Here is a 17,862-nt window from a genome sequence, read left to right as displayed (position 1 = left end):
TATTGTACAGTTCAGTAGAGCACAGTACAATAGAGTAGGGTACATTTCAGTAGAGCACAGTACAATAGAGGAGAGTACAGTTCAGTGGAGCACAGTATCGTAGAGTAGGTTACAGTTCAGTAGAGTACAGTACAATAGAGGAGAGTACAGTTCAGTGGAGCACAGTACAATAGAGTAGGGTACAGTTCAGTAGAGCACAGTTCAGTATGGTACAGTTCAGTAGAGCACAGTACAATAGAGTAGGGTACAGTTAAGTAGAGTTGGGTACAGTTCAGTAGAGTATAGTACAATAGAGTAGGGTACAATTCAGTATAGCACAGTACAATAGAGTGTGGTACAGTTCAGTATGGTACAGTTCAGTAGAGCACAGTACAATAGAGTAGGGTACAGTTCAGTATGGTACAGTTCAGTAGAGCACAGTACAATAGAGTAGGGTGCAGTTAAGTAGAGTAGGGTATAGTTCAGAAGAGTATAGTACAATAGAGTAGGGTACAATTCAGTAGAGCACAGTACAATAGAGTATGGTACAGTTCAGTATGGTACAGTTCAGTAGAGCACAGTACAATAGAGTAGGGTACAGTACAGTATAGAAGAGAAGAGTACAATAAAGTAGGGTACAGTGCAGTAGAGCACAGTGCAATACATTCAACTCAACTACAGTAGAGTACAGATCAGTGGAGTATGGTAAAGCTCAGTAGAGTACTGTAGAGTAGGGTACAGTTCAGTAGAGCACAGTTCAATAGAGTAGGGTACAGTTCAGTAGAGCACAGTACAATAGAGTAGGGTACAGTACAGTAGAGAAGAGAAGAGTACAATAAAGTAGGGTACAGTGCAGTAGAGCACAGTGCAATACATTCAACTCAACTACAGTAGAGTACAGATCAGTGGAGTATGGTAAAGCTCAGTAGAGTACAGTAGAGTAGGGTACAGTTCAGTAGAGCACAGTTCAATAGAGTAGGGTACAGTTCAGTAGAGCACAGTATTTTAGAGTAGGGTACAGTTCAGTAGAGTACAGTATTGTAGAGTAGGGTACAGTTCAGTAGAGTACAGTACAGTACAATAGAGAGTACAGTTCAGTGGAGCACAGTACAATGGAGTAGGGTACAGTTCAGTAGAGCACAGTACAAAAGAGTAGGGTACAGTTCAGTAGAGTACAGTACAACAGAGTATGGTACAGTTCAGTAGAGTACAGTACAATACAGTAGGGTACAGTTCAGGGTACAGCACAGTACAATAGAGTAGGGTACAGCCCAGTACAATAGTGTAGGGTACAGTACAGAAGAGAAGTGTGTAGTAGTAGTAGTGTTTTGGCAAAATATATGTCAATGTTTGGGGTCTTGGAGGGTTGGAACCTCCCTGTTGTCTATACATCTCAAAACTCTACTCTTTTTCCTGAAGTGTCCACTACCCACATGGTGGTCCTCTGTAACATAGTTGGTAGATTATGGCACATGCAACATTAACATGTAGATGTGCTGCCCGTGTTGAAACAGACACCATAATGGCACAGATACAAAGATGAAACCTCTATATAAATGTTTTCCTTTATGTTCAAACATGAAGTTTAGGAGTCAAATCAAATCAAATAAAATCAAATTTTATTTGTCACATACACATGGTTAGCAGATGTTAATGCGAGTGTAGCGAAATGCTTGTGCTTCTAGTTCCGACAATGCAGTAATAACCAACAAGTAATCTAACTAACAATTCCAAAACTACTGTCTTGTACACAGTGTAAGGGGATAAAGAATATGTACATAAGGATATATGAATGAGTGATGGTACAGAGCAGCATAGGCAAGATACAGTAGATGGTATCGAGTACAGTATGTACAAATGAGATGAGTATGTAAACAAAGTGGCATAGTTTAAAGTGGCTAGTGATACATGTATTACATAAGGATACAGTCGATGATATAGAGTACAGTATATACGTATGCATATGAGATGAATAATGTAGGGTAAGTAACATTATATAAGGTAGCATTGTTTAAAGTGGCTAGTGATATATTTACATCATTTCCCATCAATTCCCATTATTAAAGTGGCTGGAGTTGAGTCAGTGTCAGTGTGTTGGCAGCAGCCACTCAATGTTAGTGGTGGCTGTTTAACAGTCTGATGGCCTTGAGATAGAAGCTGTTTTTCAGTCTCTCGGTCCCAGCTTTGATGCACCTGTACTGACCTCGCCTTCTGGATGATAGCGGGGTGAACAGGCAGTGGCTCGGGTGGTTGATGTCCTTGATGATCTTTATGGCCTTCCTGTGACATCGGGTGTTGTAGGTGTCCTGGAGGGCAGGTAGTTTGCCCCCGGTGATGCGTTGTGCAGACCTCACCACCCTCTGGAGAGCCTTACGGTTGAGGGCGGAGCAGTTGCCGTACCAGGCGGTGATACAGCCCGCCAGGATGCTCTCGATTGTGCATCTGTAGAAGTTTGTGAGTGCTTTTGGTGACAAGCCAAATTTCTTCAGCCTCCTGAGGTTGAAGAGGCGCTGCTGCGCCTTCTTCACAATGCTGTCTGTGTGAGTGGACCAATTCAGTTTGTCTGTGATGTGTATGCCGAGGAACTTAAAACTTGCTACCCTCTCCACTACTGTTCCATCGATGTGGATAGGGGGGTGTTCCCTCTGCTGTTTCCTGAAGTCCACAATCATCTCCTTAGTTTTGTTGACGTTGAGTGTGAGGTTATTTTCCTGACACCACACTCCGAGGGCCCTCACCTCCTCCCTGTAGGCCGTCTCGTCGTTGTTGGTAATCAAGCCTACCACTGTTGTGTCGTCCGCAAACTTGATGATTGAGTTGGAGGCGTGCGTGGCCACGCAGTCGTGGGTGAACAGGGAGTACAGGAGAGGGCTCAGAACGCACCCTTGTGGGGCCCCAGTGTTGAGGATCAGCGGGGAGGAGATGTTGTTGCCTACCCTCACCACCTGGGGGCGGCCCCTTTCGGAAAAGCTGACCACGACTCCATTTTGTTGATCCCTGCCTACAGACAGAAACTAAAACAAGAGGCTCCCACGCTGAGGTCTGTCCAACGCTGGTCCGACCAAGCTGACTCCACACTCCAAGACTGCTTCCACCACGTGGACTGGGACATGTTTCGTATTGCGTCAGACAACAACATTGACGAATACGCTGATTCGGTGTGTGAGTTCATTAGAACGTGCGTTGAAGATGTCGTTCCCATAGCAACGATTAAAACATTCCCTAACCAGAAACCGTGGATTGATGGCAGCATTCGCGTGAAACTGAAAGCGCGAACCACTGCTTTTAATCAGGGGAAGGTGTCTGGTAACATGACCGAATACAAACAGTGCAGCTATTCCCTCCGCAAGGCTATCAAACAAGCTAAGCGTCAGTACAGAGACAAAGTAGAATCTCAATTCAACGGCTCAGACACAAGAGGCATGTGGCAGGGTCTACAGTCAATCACGGACTACAGGAAGAAATCCAGCCCAGTCACGGACCAGGATGTCCTGCTCCCAGGCAGACTAAACAACTTTTTTGCCCGCTTTGAGGACAATACAGTGCCACTGACACGGCCGGCAACGAAAACATGCGGTCTCTCCTTCACTGCAGCCGAGGTGAGTAAGACATTTAAACGTGTTAACCCTCGCAAGGCTGCAGGCCCAGACGGCATCCCCAGCCGCGCCCTCAGAGCATGCGCAGACCAGCTGGCCGGTGTGTTTACGGACATATTCAATCAATCCCTATACCAGTCTGCTGTTCCCACATGCTTCAAGAGGGCCACCATTGTTCCTGTTCCCAAGAAAGCTAAGGTAACTGAGCTAAACGACTACCGCCCCGTAGCACTCACTTCCGTCATCATGAAGTGCTTTGAGAGACTAGTCAAGGACCATATCACCTCCACCCTACCTGACACCCTAGACCCACTCCAATTTGCTTACCGCCCAAATAGGTCCACAGACGATGCAATCTCAACCACACTGCACACCGCCCTAACCCATCTGGACAAGAGGAATACCTATGTGAGAATGCTGTTCATTGACTACAGCTCGGCATTCAACACCATAGTACCCTCCAAGCTCGTCATCAAGCTCGAGACCCTGGGTCTCGACCCCGCCCTGTGCAACTGGGTACTGGACTTCTGTTTGGGACAGACTCCTCTCAATAGAAATACAGTATGTGTATAAACAATTACTATGTAATAAACTAATTAACAATATGTTTGTTATTGCTTTGGAGATTGGAGACTTCACAGAACAATACTGTCCCAATACTGTCCCAACACTGTACCAACACTGTACCAACACTGTACCAACACTGTCCAAATACTGTCCCAACACTGTACCAACACTGTACCAACACTGTACCAATACTGTCCCAACACTGTCCCAACACTGTACCAACACTGTACCAACACTGTCCCAATACTGTCCCAACACTGTACCAACACTGTACCAACACTGTCCCAATACTGTCCCAACACTGTACCAACACTGTACCAACACTGTCCCAATACTGTCCCAACACTGTACCAACACTGTACCAACACTGTACCAACACTGTAGCAACACTGTCCCAACACTGTACCAGCACTGTCCCAACACTGTCCCAACACTGTACCAACACTGTAGCAACACTGTCCCAACACTGTACCAACACTGTACCAACACTGTCCCATTACTTTAACTAAGAATTCTGACACAATATAAATAGTGTCCATCTTTATGACAAAAACACAAAGTAACTCACCTTCTACAGTGAGAGTGACAGGATCACTTGGTTGTGAAGATGTGGGTCTAGACACTCTGTTTCCTTCACACCAGTACTGACCCTGGTCAGACTCAGCAGCTCTACTGATGGTGAGGGTGTCTCCTGTTCTAGTGTGTCTGACAGACTGGGATACGACATTATAATTCCTGTCTTTGTACCACTTATAGCTCCAGATACTGTCAGACTCAACTGAACACTTCAGGGTGACTTTCTCTCCAGTGTATGCAGGGTTTGGCTTCACAGTCAGAGTAGTTTTGGGAAGAGCTGTGAAAATAATGCACAAAACATCTGGATACATGCCTGGTAATTCAGCTGATGCTGTAACATTGTGATAAAAGTATATTTTACATATGTTGACTACATTCAGTTAGAATTTACATAAATGTATATAAAGACAAATGCAGTCAGAGCAACAATCTTTCCAAAGTATGATCTGACTTCAGTAAGTAGTACGGTAACTATTATTTTAGACATATAAACTATATATGCAAAAGTATGTGGACACCTTTTCAAATTAGTGGATTCGGCTTTTTCAGCCACACCCGTTGCTGACATGTGTATAAAATCAAGCACACAGCCATGCACTCTCCATAGACAGACATTAGCAGTAGAATGGCCTTACTGAAGAGCTCAGTGACTTTCAATGTGACACCGTCATAGGATGCCACATGTCTAACAAGTCAGTTTGTCAAATTTCTACCATGCTAGAGCTAACTGTAGTCAACTGTAAGTGTTGTTATTGTGAAGTGGAAACGTCTAGGAGCAACAACGGCTGCAATGTGGTAGGCCACACAAGAAAAATTGTCTGTCCTCGGTTGAAATACTAACTACTGCGTTCCAAACTGGATACATGAGTATCTGTTTCAAATTACATTGTTATAGTGATACTGACTATAGTGAACTTACCAGTGACACTGATGGTGACGACATCACTGGGTTGTGGCATCTGTGGCCGATCTGTCCTCAGCCCCTCACATCTGTACTGACCAACCTGACCAGTCTGAGTGATGGGAATGGTGATATCTATGGCTTTACTGGTCTGACTGGGAAGGTGATGGTTGTCTCTGAACCAGCCGTACGTCCAGTCTGTGTAGTCTGATATGTCACACTGCAGACTGACTGTCTCTCCAGGGTAAAGGAGACCCTGTGGAGTGACTATCTTCACTGAGGCCGTGGGCAGAGCTGTAGAAACAGTTGTACACCGTCATAGGATGCCACCTGTCTAACAAGTCAGTTTGTCAAATTTCTACCATGCTAGAGCTAACTGTAGTCAACTGTAAGTGTTGTTATTGTGAAGTGGAAACGTCTAGGAGCAACAACGGCTGCAATATGGTAGGCCACACAAGCGCACAGAACGGGACCGCCGAGTGCTGATGGTGAGGGTGTCTCCTGTTATAGTGTGTCTGACATACTGGGGTAGTACATTATCTTTCCTGTCTTTGTACCACTGATAGTTCCAGATACTGTCAGAATCAGTGACTCTGAACACGTCAGAGTAACTGTCTCTCCAGGGAACACAGGGTTTGGTTCTACAGTCAGTGTAGCTTTGAGCAGAGCTGCAGAAACATACAACATATGTTTTTAAAACAACTAAACAGCATCCTTTAAATGAGGCCCACTTTCAAGTGGTTATAAGAACGGAGGCATTGATCTGGACTGGGTGTTCTCCATGTGTATTTCTAGTCAGTGACTCCTCCCCCTGTATGTCACATCTGAGAGTGACAGACTCTCCACTGAATATCTGGGGGTGTATGGTCAGAACAGCCTTCGACACACAATCAAACCAGCATGATACAATTCCCTTACACATGTTATTTTGAGACACTCAAAACATGTCCAGACAAAATCAACTTTAAAATTCACAAATAAAGAAATAGGATGAAGCATTAAGAGATGGAGGCTTGATGAAGTGAACAAATATCTACCATCATCATCTTCAGAGTGTCCAGAGTTGATGGTTGTATTCAGCACTAAAACAAAGAAAGTCACATTGCACAAATATTAGCTTGAAATAAATAAAAACATGCCATATTCAGGTTACTGATTACCAAATCTGTCCTGTACTTTAATTTAAAGGTGCAATCTCTGATTTCTACATAGATTAATAGCTATTCATCCTTGAACAGTATAACTTTTAATTGCCTCAGCTTATCGTTACAGAAAAAACATGATTTCACGTTTGAAATGTCCATGTTTTGCATTTGTGAAATATAATTTCACGTGTGAAACCATGTAACTGAACTGAATGACTACTGACCCATAACACTCACTTCCGTCATTATGAAGTGCTTCGAGAGGCTTTTCAAAGACTCAATCACCCCCCCCCCTACAGCCCAACAGATCCACGGACGACCAAATCGCCATTTCACTGCACACAGCCCTCATCCACCTGGACAAGAGGAGTGTATTTGTGAGGATGCTGTTCATCAACTACAGCTCAGCCTTAAATACCATAGTGCAGTCTAAGCTCACCAGAAATCTCAAATCCCTGGGACTGAACTCCTCCCTATGCAACTGGGTCCTGGACTAAATGACACGCTGCCCTCTGCTGGTGAAGGTAGGCAACATTACCTCCTCCACACTGATTCTGAACACGTGGGGCCCCAAAAGCATGTGTACTTAGTCCCCTCCCTTACTCTCTGTATTCCCAAAACTGCATGGCTTCACACAATTCCAACTCATCATCAAGTTCGCTGATGAAATGGCAGTAGAAGGCCTGATTACCAACAACGACGAGATGGCCTACAGGGAGGAGGTAGGCACTCTGACTGTGGTGCCAGGAAAACCACCTCTCCCTCAACGTCAGCAAAATAAAGGAGCTCATTGTGGACTTCAGGAGGAACCAGGCATCCTCATCAATGGGGCCATCGTGAAAACGGCAAAAATGTACATTTCCTTGGCGTACAATTCTCCGAGGAGCTTAAATGGTAAAGCTACACGGACACCGTGGTGAATAACACACAACATCGACTCTTTAACCTCATGTGGCTGATTCAATTTGTCCGGTTCCTGAATGCCCTCACAGTATTCTACAGGAACACCATCGAGAGCATACTGTCGGGCTGCATCACAGCCTGGTATGGCAGCGTAGACTAGTGGTTAGAGCGTTGGACTAGTAACCGTGAATTGCACAACTTTCACATGTGAAAATCTAATTTGCTATTTTACATGTGAAAATGTTGTCATGTGTAGTTTCATTTTACATGTTGAAATGTTGCATCTCCATGTCACATTTACTTCACATGAGATCATGTTTTCACATGTTGTCAAATATTTTCACTTGTGTAGTTTAATTTGATCTTATGTTGCTTTTAGATGTTGTCACATGTTATCACAGTAACTTCTCATAAGATCATGTGAAATTCAGGTTGTCACAACTGTCACATCCCATCATAGCACAAAATATACTGTTATTTTATGACAATGTTTGTTAACAATGTCAGTGTAAACAAACAATGTACATTAATTCCCCTAGCCCTGTTCTTCATCCGTTTACAACAAGTGGCAGCGTGGACGTTTTGTGGTAGTTTAAATGGCCACTGACTCACCATGTCCTGCAATCCTAATTTAGTACCATTTACTAATGAGCATTTAAACTGTTTTATCAATAAGGTATAAAACACAAAAAAGCTAAAGTATGAAACAATCTTAATTTACATTAATGTATTATTTATTTTTCAATCTAAGGCTTACTATATCCGTTTATTAGTGTTCACACACAAACACACTCACTCATGTGGCAAAAGCCCAAAAAGATCAGACCCCTCCCTCAGTGCCCAGTCCAGATCCAGAGCCACATTTATAGGCTCTAAGAACAACTATTGACTGGGGAATAAAATAAGAAACTGCCACAACAGCATGCGACCAGCAGAGGGAGCCAAATGCACCGGAACTACAAGTACTGGGCATTAAACATGAACCAACCTACAGGAAGACTGAGGAGGAGTGGTATGAACAGACCTACCAAACCAACGCCCCCAACGGAAGAATACTTATGGGCATCAGTGCTGAAGGAACTAACATTGGACTAAGTGCTACATAATCTTGAGCACGCGGCAAAGAAAAGTGGCAAGGACATAATGTAATGGCACACTGTGTTAAGATAGATTGCACTCCAGAACATCTTCCCCCTAACTGAGTATCTAAAAGAGGTATAAAAGGAGGAGAGATCCGTGCCTAGACATGATCCTCAACCCATATGATTTGGACATCATAGAGAATCATCAGATTCTATACTCTATACTATACTCTGTTTGTATTGCCTACTTTGACATCAAGGCACGAGCAAACTATTGACTGGTATATCTTAAGAATTGTGTTGTACACTGGAAGCTCACACCACTTAAAAAGAATAAGAGAACAAAGTTGTGAAAGAGAGAACTTCACCCGTCAACAGCGCGAGGCGTAGAGAACTCTTGGGAGCAGCAAGTTCCATCTTTCGTGTGTCATTGACAATTGCAGTTTGGCAAGTTTGAAAAAGCCCAGAAATAAGTAAGCCTCGTAGTAGCCAAGGGTCGATAAAAGGGAATCAATATCTAAACAGTAGGCAGTAAAAAGTGTAACCATAGGAAATTCAGACTAAATAAGAAATTATAGTATTATAAACAGCGGAGGCTGCGAAAATATTAGTACTCTTATAAAGAGCAGTTTCGGGAAGGACCAAGGGAATAGAGCTTTAAGGTAAATATATGGCTATTTGCTTTGTTTAAGAGTTATAAGAAGTGTGTTAAGCGAATTATATTTGCAATATTATTTGGCATAGCATAGCGCATTAAGGATTGATTGAGCATTATTGATGTATTGGTACTGTAGAACCATTGAATTGTAATAATGTGTATAAAGACAAAAACAGAGTGACTTAATAAAAGCTTGAAACTTTGACAACTGGGCCAGATGAACGATCTGGAGAGCAAAGGCCTTTGACACTCTCACTGAACAGAAAGTGACCCTGGTTATAGGTTAAAGTGACTGCACTAAAGAATATTTCATTGTGTGGACAATAATATATCTTTGGGAAAGTCAAATACATATAGCAATACTAGTTTCCAAGTGACTACTAGCTGACGAGCATAATAACTAACAGAAAATAAGTTATTAGGTATTGATATATAGAGAGGAAGACACAAGGTAAGGGAGTATAGGAAGAGTCTATAAACATAAAGTAATAAAGTCCTCATCTACCCAAGGCCCCATACTAGACCGGGAAATAAGGGAGTGACAACGTTAACGAAGGAACAAACCCAACTCACGCGAAGGGCCATTACGAATACATGGAAGGGTTGGTGGGGCCGCACGGCAAGGCCCTTGTTACACCGAAGTGACTAAAATCCTAAAGTACTCTGCCTAGCCAGAGGACGGGATAGAGGCTTTTGCTGCAGGCAAGGTGTGCTCCATTCTGTCCTGACGATGATCTCTGAACTACAGTTCTTCTGACAAACCCCTCTACTTCCTATATGATGATTAGTTCACGCTAGATGTCGACCGATTAATCGGAATGGCCGATTAATTATGGCCGATTTCAAGTAACAATCGGAAATCTGTATTTTTGGACACCGATTTGGCAAATTTTTTTAAATATATTTTTTTTACACCTTAATTTATTTAACTAGGCATTATTTAACACATTCTTATTTTCAATGACGGCCTAGGAACGGTGGGTTAACTGCCTTGTTCAGGGGCAGACCGACAGATTTTTACCTTGTCCGCTCTGGGATTCAATCTTGCAACCTTACAGTTAACTAGTTCAACGCTCTAACCACCTGCTTTACATTGCACAACACGAGGAGCCTGCCTGTTACGCAAATGCAGTAAGCCAAGGTAAGTTGCTAGCTAGCATTAAACTTATCTTATTAAAAAAATCAATCCATCATAATCACTAGTTAACTACACATTGTTGATGATATTACTAGTTTATCTAGCGTGTCCTGCGATGCATATAATCGATGCGGTGCGTATTCGTGAAAAAGGACTGTCGTTGCTCCAATGTGTACCGAACCATAAACATCAATGCCTTTCTTAAAATCAATACACAGAAGTATATATTTTTAAACCTGCATATTTAGCTAAAAGAAATCCAGGTCAGCAGGCGATATTAACCAGGTGAAATTGTGTCACTTCTCTTGCGTTCATTGCACACAGAGTCAGTGTATATGCAGCAGTTTGGGCTGCCTAATTTGCCAGAATTCTACGTAATTATGACATAACATTGAAGGTTGTGCAATGTAACAGGAATATTTAGACTTATGGATGCCACCGTTAGATCAAATACGGAACGGTTCCGTATTTCACTGAAAGAATAAACATCTTGTTTTCGAGATGATAGTTTCCGGATTTGACCATATTAATTAATGACCTAATGCTCGTATTTCTGTGTGTTATGTTATAACTAAGTCTAAGATTTGATAGAGCAGTCTGACTGAGCGGTGGTAGGCACCAGCAGGCTCATAAGCATTCATTCAAACAGCACTTTACTGCGTTTTGCCAGCAGCTCTTCGCTGTGCTTCAAGCATTGAGCTGTTTATGACTTCAAGCCTATCAACTCCCGAGATTAGGCTGGTGTAACCGATGTGAAATGGCTAGCTAGTTAGCGTGGGGGGGGGGGGGGGGGGCGCTAATAGTGTTTCAGACGTCACTCGCTCTGAGACTTGGAGTGGTTGTTCCCCTTGTTCTGGATGGGTAACGCTACTTCGAGGGTGGCTGTTGTCGATGTGTTCCTGGTTCGAGCGAGGAGAGGGACGGAAGCTATACTGTTACACTGACAATACTAAAGTGCCTATAAGAACATCCAATAGTCAAAGGTTAATTAAATACAAACGGTAGAGAGAGAAATAGTCCTATAATTCCTATAATAACTACAACCTAAAACTTGTTACCTGGGAATATTGAAGACTCATGTTAAAAGAAACCACCACCATATGTTCTCATGTTCTGAGCAAGTAACTTAACGTTAGCTTTATTACATGGCACATATTGCACTTTTACTTTCTTCTCCAACACTTTGTTTTAGCATTATTTAAACCAAATTGAACATGTTTCATTATTTATTTGAGGCTAAATTGTTTGTATTGATGTATTATATTAAGTTAAAATAAGTGTTCATTCAGTATTGTTGTAACTGTCATTATTACAAATAAATAAATAAAAAAATCATCCGATTAATCGGTATCGACTCTTTTTGGGTCCTCCAATAATTGGTATCGGCGTTGAAAAATCATGAATCGGTTGACCTCTAGTTCACGCCTCTTTACCATCACACAGAGGAATAGAGAGAAAAGCATTCTACAGAAATGAACAAAGACTGTGAGATAAAACAGCAGTGTTTAAAGGCGTGTTTATTTTCTGACCAACTTCTCTGTATGGCCCCACACTGCATGATGTCACACTGGTTCCTTCTTCTTTACTGGAGGAAAGGAGGATGGAACGAGAATAGAACAGATGCTTATAGGCCCTTTGCTAAGTTGTCAGGTTTCAAGCCTACCAACTAATTTCAGTTGTTCCACTGATCACCAAGTAAATTGAACAACTTCAGCCCCCCAGCCACCCCCCCACTTAACAAACACACACGTGTACACAGTTACATGCATCCACCCGCACATACACACACACATGCATGCACGCATGCACGCGTGTGTCTTTAGAGACAACACAACAGCTGTGGATAAACTGTTGCACTGTCTTTCACTAAAGGACCTTTCTCCAAGAGAAAGTCAACAAGTGTAAAACAGAGAGTGTACATAAGGAGATAACACTCTTCTCCAAGAGAAAGTCAACACTAAAACAGAGAGTGTCCATACGGGGCTGACACTCTTCTCCAAGAGAAAGTCAACAAGTGTAAAACAGAGAGTGTACTTAAGAGCCACTCTTCTCCAAGAGAAAGTCAACAAGTGTAAAACAGAGAGTGTACATAAGGAGATGACACTCTTCTCCAAGAGAAAGTCAACAAGTGTAAAACAGAGAGTGTACTTAAGAGCCACTCTTCTCCAAGAGAAAGTCAACAAGTGTAAAACAGAGAGTGTACATACGGGGCTGACACTCTTCTCCAAGAGAGAGTCAACAAGAATAAAACAGAGAGTGTACATACGGGGCTGACACTCTTCTCCAAGAGAGAGTCAACAAGAATAAAACAGAGAGTGTACATACGGGGCTGACACTCTTCTCCAAGAGAAAGTCAACAAGTGTAAAACAGAGAGTGTACTTAAGAGCCACTCTTCTCCAAGAGAAAGTCAACAAGAATAAAACAGAGAGTGTACTTAAGAGCCACTCTTCTCCAATAGCTTGTCTCTTTCCCTTCTTACTTTTCTCTTTTCTTTAACTTTTCTCCCCGGCTCTGCCCCGAGGGATAAAGCATCCAGGTGAGGATTGTCACGCCCTGATCTGTTTCACCTGTTCCTGTGATTGTCTCCACCCTCTCCAGGTGTCGCTTATTATCCCCAGTGTATTTATCCCTGTGTTTCCTGTCTCTCTGTGCCAGTTCGTCTTGTATGTTTAGTCAAGTCAACCAGCGTGGTTTTCCCGCACTCCTTTTGCTATTCTCCTTTTTCTAGTCCTCCCGGTTTTGACCCTTGCCTGTTTTCTGGACTCTGTACCCGCCTGCCTGACTATTCTGCCTGCCTTGACCACGGGCTTGTCTGCCACTCTGTACCTCCTGGACTCTGATCTGGTTTTGACCTTTAGCCTGTCCACGACCATTCTCTTGCCTACCCCTTGGATTATTAAACATTGTAAGACTCCAACCATCTGCCTCCTGTGTCTGCATCTGGGTCTCGCCTTGTGCCTTGATAGAGGATAGACCATTTCTTTGTTCGCTATGGTACAGTATTAACCCTTCGTGACAATAGCATGCAGGTAACACTGGTGCTCTCAAAAAGTTAGGAGCACCAGAAAATAGTGTGTTATATTGATTGATATACAGCTCATATTGGGCCTATATGAATTCTAGCTACTTTTGAAGCACATATTGTGCCCTGGAAACTAATATGTAACACTGTAAAGGCATTGGTTTATTATAAAAGCTAAAATGTGTATATGAATACCTGTCATTGAAATTGCAATACTTTCTGGAATATTAGGATTCTACATTGTGTAAAAACACTATTTTCCTATTGAGTTGCATTACATTGAAAATTGTACACTGTCTCTTTAAACCGTCAGGTGACTGAACAAAGTGTTAACCAGGTATTCCCAAACAGGGATACGCACAATGCCGTCGTGGGTACGGCAATTTTTGGGGGATTTTTCTTCACATTTTCAAACAGTCCATTGTTGTTTTCCAAAGGGCTATACATTTGGGGGAGGTGTTTTTTGACTGTGTAGCCTCATTTCACTGCCAAAAATTAAATGAAACCATCTAGTGTTCAGCGAAATAACACAATGTCAAATACAGGTAGCCTAGTCAAATAATTAACATCCGAGTCCACATAACATCCACATCCACATGAACATTTACTCTCTCGTGGGCATTCCACTAACGGTCCGTATGTAGACAAACGTAGCTGCTGCTCATTCTGTTTGACATTGATAAATGGTTAAAGTAAGGCCCACATCCAGAGACACATAGCAGCTATACTGGTAGTATAGCTACGAACAGTACTACACCTGCACCTGTTGACGACACATTGTTCTGCTTCCACGAGCACATCCAATGCTAGCATCAGTAATTCTACATTTGTTGCGTTACAGCTGGATGAGTCAACAGATGTGGCGGGCCTGGCACAGCTCCTGGTCTTATGTCCGTTACGGTTATGGGGGGTCAATTAAAGAAGACATCCACTTCTGCAAACCACTGGAAACCAGGACAACAGGAGAGGATATTTTTAAAGTACTGGACAGGCCTAACAATGTGGGGCAGAACCTGTTATGAGCCTCACATTTTTTGCTTGTTTCGCATGTTATTTTGGCATTAATGTGTCATATATCAGTTTGCAAAAATTGTAAAAAATACATAATTCAGTTAATAAAGCCGCATACAAACATGGGCTGTGTCCGAAAACCCATACTAACATACTGTATAGTACATACTTAATGAGTACATACTACATGCTATATAAACAAAAAAAGAAACATCCTCTTACTGTCAACTGCATTTATTTTCAGAAAACGTAATAACGTGTAAATATTTATATGAACATAAGATTCAACAACAGACATAAACTGAACAAGTTCCACAGACATGTGACTAACAGAAATGGAATGTGTCCATGAACAAAGGGGGGGGGGGGGGGGAGTCCAAATCCAAAGTCACAGTCAGTATCTGGTGTGGCCAATAGCTGCATTAAGTACTGCAGTGCATCTCCTCCTCATGGACTGCACCAGATTTGCCAGTTCTTGCTGTGAGATGTTACCCTACTTTTCCACCAAGGCACCTGCAAGTTCCCGGACATTTCTGGGGGGGAATGACCCTAGCCCTCACACTCCGATCCAACAGGTCCCAGACGTGCTCAATGGGATTGAGATTCGGGCTCATAGTTGGCCATGGCAGAACACTCACATTCCTGTCTTGCAGGAAATCACGCACAGAATGAGCAGTATGGCTGGTGGCATTGTCATGCTGGAGGGACATGTCAGGATGAGCCTGCAGGAAGGGTACCATATGAGGGAGGAGGATGTCTTCCCTGTAATACACAGCATTGAGATCGCCTGCAATAACATTAAGCTCAGTCCGATGATGCTGTGACACACCGCACCAGACCATGACTGACCGTCCACCTCCAAATCGATCCCGCTCCAGAGTACAGGCCTCGGTGTAAAGCTCATTCCTTCGACGATAAACGCGAATCCGACCATCACCCCTGGTGAGACAAAACCGCAACTTGTCAGTGAAGAGAACTTTTTCCAGTCCTGTCTTGTCCAGCGATGGTGGGTTTGTGCCCATAGGCAACGTTGTTGCCGGTGATGTCTGGTAAGGACCTGCCTTACAACAGGCCTACAATCCCTCAGTCCAGCCTCTCTCAGCCTATTGCGGACAGTCTGAGCACTGATGGAGGGATTGTGCGTTCCTGGTGTAACTCTGTCAGTTGTTGTTGCCATCATGTACCTGTCCCGCAGGTGTAATGTTCAGATGTACAGATCCTGTGCAGATGTTGTTACACGTGGTCTGACGATCCACCGTCCGTCCTGTCTCCCTGTAGCGCTGTCTTAGGCGTCTCACAGTACGGACATTGCAATTTATTGCCCTGGCCACATCTGCAGTCCTCATGCCTTCTTGCAGCATGCCTAAGGCACATTCACGCAGATGAGCAGGGACCCTGGGCATCTTTCTTTTGGTGTTTTTCAGAGTCAGTAGAAAGGCCTCCTTATTGCCTACCATCTGTAAACTCTTAGTGTCTTAACAACCGTTCCACAGGTACATGTTCATTAATTGTTTTTGGTTCATTGAACAAGCATGGAAAACAGTGTTTAAACCCTTTACAATGAAGATCTGTAAAGGTATTTGGATTTTTATGAATTGTCTTTGAAAGACAGGGTCCTGAAAAATTGACGTTTCTTTTTTTTGCTGAGTTTACTATTTAGCCATGTAAGTATACTGTAAACGAACGGTATCCTTTCAGTTGAGCATACTAGCGTAGCACCATGCCTGTCTACAGGAAGTTGATGCTGAAAGTCAGAGCGTTCAGAGCGCACACTGGCAGAGGACTAGGGTTGATCTGAGCGTTCTGACCATCACAACAGCAGTGAAGCCCACATCACAAGCTAACTGGCTAGCTACTTCCAGGCACAAATGAGAGAACACTTTACTCTGACCATTTTACTCACCACAGCAGAGCTGGTTAGGCTGTTTTCATGTTATCCAGAGCATTGGTGACTGTAACTGGGTTGCTGGCAACAATTTAATGAGACTTTTTTGCCAATGTTTTCTGACACCGGCCATATTCAACGGGTGTTAAGCATTCGCAAATTCACCAAATATTCTGCACTCTGGCACACTCAGACCAGAGTGCTCTAAAATTAGAGTAGATAGCCTGAGCTAATTTATGTTCATTGAGAACGCACAAAGACTATACCACTTAGCTAAGAATGATGTGAATAATCAAGTCAATAAATGTTGGGTATTTAGGTAGATAGCATGTAGACAAGTTTGTTAGCTAGCTAACATGCTGTCACCTACTGTTGACTAACCCCATTCTGAACAAATTTGCGAGGCTACATTCAAATGAGACTGCAATGAAAACTAATGGGACTGTAGCAACTGTGTTGGCATCAACATCTGGGGTGTGTTTCTATCCAAGCGTTGATTGACATGGTAATGGCCCGATCGTTTTGGAGAAAAGTTGAAATTACTGAGCCCTCAGACGCTGTTAAATTGTGACGTGTCATTATGTAATGTACAGCACGCATTAAAAACAAGAAAGGGACAGGGTAGGGGAAATCTAGTCAATTGTACAACTGCATGCATTAATTTTTACATCATCATTGCAAGCCGTCATGACTCTCAAAAGCCGCGACAGCAGCTGTTTACTTCTGAAGATAACTTTAGCGCCGCCCTAAAAGCCCTATTCAAATTCAACACAAATCTTCAAATAGGTATGCAATGACACATACAAACTCTTTATAGTGTTTTATTTACATTTTAGAGATGATAAGTTGGGCAGATCGGGTGAAAAAGCTATTTTCCCACATGGCTTATCTCCCCCTTCCCTTTCACTAGGTTTCGCTTCCCCAGCCGCTATTTTTAAAAAGACTCGACAGAGCTCATTGCCTTCTTTAATTACGCAGAGCCGGGCGGCATGAAGGTCTCATCATTGATTTTGCTGGACAGGGGAGAAATTGTACTTTACAATGATATTCATATTACTTTTGACCTGGAAGTATGACTTTTTTTGGGCACTAAAATAAGGTCAATTGTACATTACAGCGCAATATACAGACGTGCTATGATATGCTATGTGGTTCGTAACCATAGCGTAGCCAACACATTGTCAGCCAAAATAACGTTTAGCGTAACTTATTTGAGAAGTCATTACTTTACTACATTTCTCAACATTGTCTTAGCTTTGTCATATTTAGTTAAAGCTATGAATTTGTATCCACTCTTGTTGGACTTGTTGGCTGCATATTTCAGCCTAGCTCAGTGCTTTCTGTGGTGGTGGGGCAAGCCAGCAGAAAATACGGAGCGTTGCACTGTGATTGGCTCAG

General features: G+C 42.8%; 1 protein-coding gene across 1 annotated transcript in view; it reads right to left on the bottom strand.

Moving 5' to 3' along the window:
- LOC149980799 (basement membrane-specific heparan sulfate proteoglycan core protein-like) overlaps positions 1-17,862 on the bottom strand; it is a 162,250-nt gene that overhangs the window by 98,847 nt on the left and 45,541 nt on the right. The window contains exons 2-3 of the mRNA XM_090185681.1: positions 5,638-5,913; positions 4,711-4,995 (exon numbers count right to left, since the gene is read on the bottom strand). Coding sequence (XP_090041807.1) covers positions 4,711-4,995; positions 5,638-5,913 — 561 coding nt within the window. The remainder of the gene's footprint in view (positions 1-4,710; positions 4,996-5,637; positions 5,914-17,862) is intronic.

This window comes from Oncorhynchus mykiss, chromosome 9 (genome assembly GCF_057628025.1).
Source record: "Oncorhynchus mykiss isolate SJ-2025 chromosome 9, ASM5762802v1, whole genome shotgun sequence".
In the NCBI taxonomy this organism is placed as follows: Eukaryota; Metazoa; Chordata; class Actinopteri; order Salmoniformes; family Salmonidae; genus Oncorhynchus; species Oncorhynchus mykiss.
The sequence above is the reverse complement of the archived record's forward strand: the minus strand, read 5'-3'. Positions and strand labels throughout refer to the sequence as shown.